General features: G+C 37.9%; 1 protein-coding gene across 1 annotated transcript in view; it reads right to left on the bottom strand.

Annotated features, from left to right (window-relative positions):
- Positions 1–2,339: 2,339 nt before the first annotated feature.
- LOC126414387 (odorant receptor 43a-like) overlaps positions 2,340–8,838 on the bottom strand; it is a 196,965-nt gene continuing 190,466 nt past the window's right edge. Inside the window, exons 9-10 of the mRNA XM_050083345.1 lie at positions 6,134–6,289; positions 2,340–2,390 (exon numbers count right to left, since the gene is read on the bottom strand). Of these exons, the coding sequence (XP_049939302.1) occupies positions 2,340–2,390; positions 6,134–6,289 (207 nt within the window). The remainder of the gene's footprint in view (positions 2,391–6,133; positions 6,290–8,838) is intronic.

Below are 8,838 nucleotides of genomic sequence, written 5' to 3'. Positions count from 1 at the left end.
AAACATTTATGGCTTCCTAGGCTAAAGAGCTTGGTATTATCAGGCTGTACACCACTACAGAATGGGTCGTGTGATTTATCCCTGTGGAAGACTGTTTAGGTGTGTAAATGATGATTTTTATTCTATCATGGAACATAATTCCGTCACTCCGGCGGTTACTGATAATTTCTCATCGCTATTGCTGATATTGTCATATTATTTCCTCTATTATTTCCGTATTTTACGACGTCGATATATTCGTTTCTGCACACTGGCACAGTACTGCTGTAACACTGCGACGTTGAGGCACTGTATCCCGTAATACTTACAGCCATTTTGTTTAAGCTTTCATAAAGTGTCCAGACACGCGTCTCCATAGACTCGCGTCTATGGAGCCTGAACATGAGCGACGTCGTTGAAGACTTAATATGAAATATATATTTCAGCTGATGTGGCATCATGGATTGGTAAAATTTCTAAAGTCGTTTCTGGTTCTGACCTAGTAAATTTATGTAGATGACAACTTCCACATCTATATATCTGTACGTTATAGAGAATATCAGCATTTTAATATGTGAAGTGGCAGATGTATAGAATTTATAGTAATGGAGGGTGATCGTCCCACTTCCTGCATCAAGTGTTAGGCTTTTCGATGGCTCACTGTGCTTGCAAGGCACACGAAATTGAATTTTCGTACGATTTTACTTATGTTTTGCAATACATGTATTATAATGAATTATGCAGACAAATGAGATGTGGCAATATTTAAATCTCTGGCAGCAAAGTATGAGAAGCCTCACAATACGCATATGGTAAATAATTTCATTTATTTGCTGCGATACTGATTCTCACATTATCCCTGGACATGTCACATCTCGCACAGTTACCGTCTTTAGTCGTGTGCTGACGAAAAGGCCATCTCTTTTTGCAGTTTAGATGACATTTGGTAATAAAAGCAACTTATTGTTTCCTTCCATAATAAGAAGGTTGTCCTGTGGTGTTGTGGTGTAGTTAGTTACAAGTTTTATTTTCATGAGCCATAGTTTCCAGGAATGCTACTGCACAGATTGCAAACACACTTTACGTGTTTGGATAACACTACAAGATAAATATCACACTTTTCACGTTCCTGACATATTTGTAGAATATTGTAAGCATAAAATATAGGACAAATACAGTATGTGAAGTCTCTTGAGAATCGTTTGAGTGAAACTTGTTGTTATTTAAGTAGCCACCAGTAAGCCTAGTGATAATAACGGTAATTTTCAATAAATATCATCGATTTTTTGTGAATAACATGAAGCATTATCTCTATTCATCCTAAAATGGTGTTTAATAACAACTGAAATGCGGAAATATATACTTTGAGGCTGAGTTGTGACTTACGTCAAGGGTGGGCGCGATTAGTAGCCTTATGAATGTCTATTTGCCCGCTTAGCACAGTATTTTGGGTAATAAGTATTTATCTGCAAATAAGATGGTCAAGTTAGTTTCAAAATAACGACTTATTCGGCCTACGTTCCCAAATGTCAGTTGTTAGTAGGTGTTGAATCTAGCATTGAGGTACATACTTTAGAATTTTAAACAATAACTTGGCAAATATTTGATAATTAGAAATTAACTCATATTTCTATACTCTGCAGACTTTTTTTGCATTATAGTGAGATCACATTAATTGATATGAGCCTCACTGCGTTTTTTCATGTATTACCCTCAACTAGGCCGTGGATATTCGGTGTAGACATTGCAAAATTCACTGTCTACTGATTTTTCAGACGTTTTAGAATTTTTCAACATCTAAATGTATGAAGTAACTGATTATCGTCTATGTTCCTCTTTTAACAATGCTGCAGTTTGTTAGTAGTAGTAAGATACTGCGGTACAGAGAGAGAACATTGCTAAATTTTTCAGTACAGCCATCTTCTGCTGGGAGAAAGCACACGTTTTCGACAACGCAGTCATCTGTTTGTGGCAGAAACAGACAGGATGTGAAAGAATAGTTGCCTCTATTTCGCATTTACAGGGTTAGTGGTATAGTATGTAACGTAATACTCATTTTCAACAATTACAAATGCCTCATTCGTTATTTATGTTTTATAAGCAAATGTTAGTTTTTGATTGTTTGTGGAGAAATATGTTATCTACTCATTCCGGTAGTCAATGAAGATTGTTTTACAGCTTCAAATAAAATTTCCCAAATGCGACTGATTAGCCAGTCCACAAACGAATTTTTGGGAGTGATTAATGGAAATATGGTTGACAAATTTTTCGGTCGTTCAGACATGTTATCGTGTTTGACTGCTGGGCAAGGGTGCATAGGCATGTGAGTGTGTGACGTGTGGGATGGTTTATGCTTTATGCTAGGTGGCATATGACAATGCACATGCAAATTTAAAGTTGCATACTATTGGCTGCAGAGCAGGGGCATTCATTGCTCATTCAGGTCAGCCAGCCATATACGTTCCCACTGGTATCAAACCGAGTAGGCTACTACTAGTCACAATTTATTGTTTGTGGCTGCTTCTGACCTCTTAACGTATAACATGTGTTGTTTCGCTTCTCCAAGTGTTCCCCAACGTGATGGGACTTACGGAAGATAATGTGTTCATGTAAATGTATAATAGACCATCAAAGGGCTTCAGTTGTTCAAGGAGCACCTGCATTAAGTAAGGAGCAATTCTTCTTCTTCTTCAGCATTATAGCTCTTGATGGGCTTTTCTCCATACATCACCATTATCTGCTTTTCTCTTCCATCCTCGGATGTCCGTCTTGGTAAGGTCAGCCAACACTTCATCCAGACATTTAGCACTTGGTCGACATCTCCTTCTGGTGGAATACAAGCTTTCTTTCCTTATTCGTTTGAGCATCCTGTCATCCACTCTATATGTCCTAACCAGCCTATTCTTGAAAATTTAGTATATTTCACTATATCAGACAATCCTGAAGTGCGGACGCCAGCAAACGCAGGACTATACACTGGCCATACTTCCCTACACAGAGCTTTAATATTCAATTTCAGCATTCCCTAGCAGTGGTCGCTGTTGCTAACAGATGACGTTGCAGTCTAATAATACCTTAGCACACAATTTTGTGCTTTGCAAATAATATTCCAACTATCCTCTATTGTTCTGCCACCAAAAAACATGCACCAAGTAACACCATATACAAATCAATTGAACCGTAGTGTTCTTTGTTACAGTTTCAGAACAATGCAGTAACCTATCTGTGTGAGCTGAACATGGCGTGACGTGACCGGATTTTTAGAATGAAGTCACTCAAAACCTTCTCCGACGGGGTCGAGCGCTCTTTGATGTGTAGCTGCACGCCATCTCTTAATGTAGTCCCAGGTTTCGGCACCAAAATGTTGCTACACAGTAGTGAAATCAAGGAATCGACACAGTAGAACTTCTGCTCACACACATTTATTTTCACAACCTCCATTTACAGTGAACAGGTTATGTATCCGCCACAGAGGGCAGCACAATCTACAGTCTTAACACCAACAGATGGCGTAAGAGTCTTTATTGCCCGACAATTACGTACATTTCTTTAAGGGTGTTTACATCTCCGGTCACAATTGAAATATCATCTGCAAATGCTCATATCTGACTGAATTTAATCATTATTGTTCACCTCTTGTCTATTTTTTGTATCACTCTGTTTAGTGATAAGTTAAACAGGTGTTTGTAGAGATCATTACCCTGTTTTACCCCATCTGTAAAGATAAAGATCGAGGTTGTTTTGTTGATCACTTCTACTCTTGGCTTTCTGTTCTTTATTGTTGACTACAATTCTTAGTTTGCCACAGATATCCAGTTCCTTTAGTGCTTTATAAAATTTTGGTCTATTATTAGTATCAAAAGCTTGTTTAAAATCAGAGGAGAAGTGAAGAACAATGTCATATTCATAAATTGTCTCCATTATATTTCTAATTACAAACCATCGGTCATCAGTGCGTCTATTTCGCCGAAAACAACATTGGTATTCTCTGAAGATATTTTCTACGCCCTTCTTTATTCTTTCATTCAGCATCCTGGAAAGTATCTTGCAGGCTGTATATAATTAAGTTATGGCTCTACAATTTTCACAAGGTAACTTTTCTTCTTCTTACATATACAGTAGGGCATATTATTCCAGTTTTCAATCGTCAGTAATTCTTTCATTTTCCCACACGTTACTTATTAGTGCATGTACTGCCAAGTTTTATAAGTTCTAACACTGTCCCAGTTTCACTGCATGTTATTTTTCAGTATTTTTCAGTTTATGTATCATCAACTCCACCTCCTGCATTGTTCCTCTATTTTCGTCTTCACTTTCATCTTTTCTTGCCTCTATACTCTCCTCCCGTTTTTTTTTGGAATTTTGGTACCTGGTTTGAGTTAGTATTGAGCAAATCTTCAAACTATTTTGCCTCCATCTGCAATATTTTCTGGTTTTCTCCGATTATATTAACATTCCCATTTTAAACATGCATTTTGGGTCAGTTGAGATCTTTTTCTCGTCTTCCTCATTGAATGACTGATTTTTTGTTTTATTCTGTAGCTATAGTTCTTTTAACACTTGAAATTTTGCTTTGAGACATTTCTTTTTCTTTTTCTTACATATCCTACGAGAACTAGACCATAATTCTTTATACACCTTAACATTTCTTATGCTCTTGTTGCAGTTTTATGTTCACTTGCTAGTCTACATTCATCATCAACCCATTTATTTCTTTCCTTTGTTCTTATCAAAATTGTTTCTTCTTCTGCCTTTTTCATTACTCTTTGGATTCTGTTCCATCTATTTTGTTTACCTATTCTTTTCTCGCTGGCTGTCAAGACGTATTTAATTTTCATCTGGTATGTTTTTACAATTTCGGGATCATTCAGTTTTTTTATATTTCAATTCGCTTTTCTTCTAATTTGGGCTGATGTATTACAGCTAACGTCTCTCTCAGTATGGCTTGTAGAGTATGGTGGTCTGAATCACAACTTTTTATGTCTATGACTACTTTACTTACACTTGATTTCCATGCTCCAATAATTAGTCTTTTGTGTGAAAAGTAGATACTCATGAGAAGTAAACTACTGCTAGCAGGAAAATAATGTAACATATCTCCAGTCTCATTATTTTCTTCATGCTATGCGTATCTGTGCCTTAAAGTCTCCCAAAACTAGCAGTAGATCACAGTTTTGTACATTATTATATTTACTTGAAAGTTCTTATACCATCTTCTGCTTCCACTCTTGATTGGTATCCTGTTGTTATCTTTTATTCCTGATTTTCCCTTTTATCTCGTCTGCTGTGTCATTCGTTTGTAGGTTCAGCTTTGAAAATACTTTTTTTAATACCTTTCTCATTATAAATCCTGTTCCAGACTGACCTGTTCTTCATTCTGGTCCACTATACAACAGAGAATACTGAGTAATATCTATCTGCCTTGCCGTTGTTATCTCATTTCTTGCTCTGACACAATACGTTACTTAAACTTCATGATCTCTTCAGCTGTTTCTTTCATTTTTCCTAGTGTGACTTTTTCTTTGCCGAAGTCGTGCTGTGTATGTCCCATCCACCATCTGAGGTTCTTGCTGTGGTTCCGTGATATGAGATTTTCACTGTGTGGAGCTATCGGCCCCACGCCCAATTCCCGTCGGAAGGATTTTGACTATTTTAAGGTTTACTCCCTTTATAAAGATAGCTTCCCTGCCCCTTTTAAGCCTTCCTTCCCACAGTACATGGGACACATTTGGCCTGGCTGTTCTGCCGAGGTCAGCCGGGATGGCCGAGCGGTTCTAGCCGCTACAGTTTGGAACCGCGCGACCGCTATGGTCGCAGGTTCGAATCCTGCCTCTGGCAAGGATGTGTGTGATGTCCTTAGGTTAGTTAGGTTTAAGTAGTTCTAAGTTCTAGGGGACTGATGACCTCGGAAGTTAAGTCCCATAATGCTCAGAGCCATTTGAACCATTTTTGTTCTGCCGAGGCCTGTCTGGCATGGGGGATCTGTCTATATTTAAACTACCAGGTTCTTTGAAGACCATAGATGCTCCCACCTGTCACTAAAGGTGTCTTCGACAAGGCGGTTTCCCATGGAAGGGAGTGTGGAACAGGGGGAACGAGTAAACTCGTCTGTCTTACTTCTGCCTAAGAATGCTTCAGACTGTTGTCCACTGACCTGCACCAGCATCTGCTTGGACAGCTTGCACATCTTGCCCACCGTGATCTCCAGAGGCCGTCCGGCCACCGTCATGAAGATGAGGAGGCTCCTCTTGAAGCGGGCGTCGCTGTCAGCCCAGCCACAGTTGACGGCCGAGTAGACCAGCTTCTCACTCTGAAACACAGAAGACATCTCTATGAGGGCTCTCAGAAGTTCTTTATCTGAGAAAACGAATAGAGACGAAGCAAAACTGTTGTTGTCACACTCTAATTTTTCGTATCCATTAATTTAACTTACGCTGATACCTGCAAAGAACTAATACACAAAGTACCATTCTGTCATGGAAAAAAGTAGTGATCTAAACACTTACGAATGTTACGCAGTCAGTATTTTGTACTACACCACAAGATATTCCATTTGAACTCACGGTTGTTTTCCTTCTGATAATGATACTGCTATGTATTCACCGTTACGGACGTTATTTAAAAGACCTAATATCTAAGAAACAATTACAGTATAAGCAAAACTGTCTTCAAACTGTACATCAGCTTCGTACCCACTTATTTAAGTTATGCAGCTAGCTGTGTACAACTAATACAGCAATTCAAACATTATCATGGAAAAAAGTAGTTAGCGAAACATTTAAGTGTGTATCGCAACCAGTGTCCTGTTCTGTGTACTCCTACACCTCTTGATGATTCGACGAGTGATGCCACGGAATAGTAGGTCCGCAATTGTTCAGTGCAAAAGAAACTGGATATTTCGTTCGTCTCAGTTGCATTTATGTACGGTTTTTGCTGCAGTGGTTACCAGTTTTCAAACCACACACCTTGTTATCAATAACTAGTACTACAATACTGTGCCAAAAGGCAATGAAAGCTTCTGTACAGGAAGATAAACGGTGGGCAACAAGTATTCTCACTGGTATTAGCTTTTGTGTTTACTGTTGAATCCGACTGACATAACCAAAGTTGTTAGGCTAATAAAAAGGTGCGTGGTTTGACAATGGGCGTTTCAGCCTGAAAGCGGTAACCCCTGAAGCAAACATTTTGTATCAGAGCAACTGAGACGGACGAAATAAAAGTTATCTAGTTTCCTTACTACGCCTCTAGTGATTCCATTAGTACCTATTGATTTTTTCCTCTACTGTTAATGGCGCTGCTACGTACCCGCTTCTGCGATTTTTATTTCAAATTACCAAATCCGCCCATTAAATAATTTGTCGTTGTTACGAGTATTTGTTTTAACTGCGAATAATTAATAGCATGTGCAGGAGAAATAGCACGCAAATCACGTAAACCTGTTTACTGAAAAAAGTTGGTATGTGAATATTTTCGAGTAGATTATAAAATATTAGTGCCATAAAATTTGACATTATCGTGATTTGGGAGCAACACCAAGCAAGTAAAATAACTCAAAACCGCACAGTTGCGAAAGCTGTGTTATTGTTATAGTGAGAGTAAAGTTCTAGAGAAAGTAACCTCCATTTTATACTTGGAGGAAACGTGTTATTTATATAAGGCTGTCAAATCATACCGTTTTGTATTTTTGTATTGACAGTCTATTCTATGCTTAATCATGCTTCATTGATAGGTCACGGAATGTACGTAGCAACAAAATTTGCAATGCAGTATCTGCAACACTATTCTTCTATAACGGTATTGCAAATTATACAGGTACGTCTTGATGAACTGCTGCCACACACTGGCTTTCCCCTAATGTCAATGCACCAACAGTTGCTTCTGTGCCTTCAGTTTTCATTCTTTATTTCTGGACCGATCAATTAAGTATAAAAAGTGTCTGCTACAAACCTCGGTTCCTTACAGCTTCCGACGATCGCATTCTCTTAACTCCATTCTTTTTAAACGTGTTTCAACTTCTTTTGGAGTGTTTTTTCCGCTATAAATTTGATTTACTCTTGGCGTATGCCACTTGACAGCCTGTAACAGTTAATTTTGGCCTGTATACCTTCATTTATCTCACGTTATCGCTAAGAAATACCAGATCTCCCATGTTACGCACAGCTTCAGTTTAATTTGAATTTTTTAAAACGATTTGTTAAGTTTCTTGAGGTAGTTCCACATTTGATGAACGATCGCCGCAAATAAAACTTTTAATTATGTTTCACAAGTTTGTCATTAACTGCAATATTAATATCGTCCACAGTGGCAATAAGGGACCATCGCTGACATTCTACTCAAGCAAAATAGATTTTTTAAAATCGCGATCACCATTCCATGTAAACAGATTCACAGTATTAATACTGAAATATCTTAGTGATGCACTTGTAATAAATCACTCTACTCCTCCGATAAAAATCTTACATTATAGTAAGTTGTAGTTACAGATACTCAGAGCTTCGCTACAGGTTATGTAGAATTCTAAATAGTTATGTAAATCAGTTTCATGGAATGTTTGATTGTTTTCAGAAACGGTAATTTTTTGTTACTTCTTCATCGTTTTGAAACATTTTTGTAAATACCAACTACTTTCTTCTCATATGTTTTGTAGTTGGCTTTATAGTGCTCTGAAGCAAATAGTTAAAGTCCATGTAGGAATTTCCTGTATTTTAGTATTTTATAATTAGTACTTCATAATACAACGCCAACGGAAGATGGATAGGTAACCTCAGTGACATATGGGAGAAACTTGGATGGGCACAGCTGAAGCTCGTAATGCACAGAAAAGTCTAACGAACGCCTTAAGCTAAGACTGGATGTCTA

This window comes from Schistocerca serialis, chromosome 1 (genome assembly GCF_023864345.2).
Source record: "Schistocerca serialis cubense isolate TAMUIC-IGC-003099 chromosome 1, iqSchSeri2.2, whole genome shotgun sequence".
Taxonomy (NCBI): domain Eukaryota; kingdom Metazoa; phylum Arthropoda; class Insecta; order Orthoptera; family Acrididae; genus Schistocerca; species Schistocerca serialis.
This window is presented reverse-complemented; position numbering and strand designations above follow the sequence as displayed.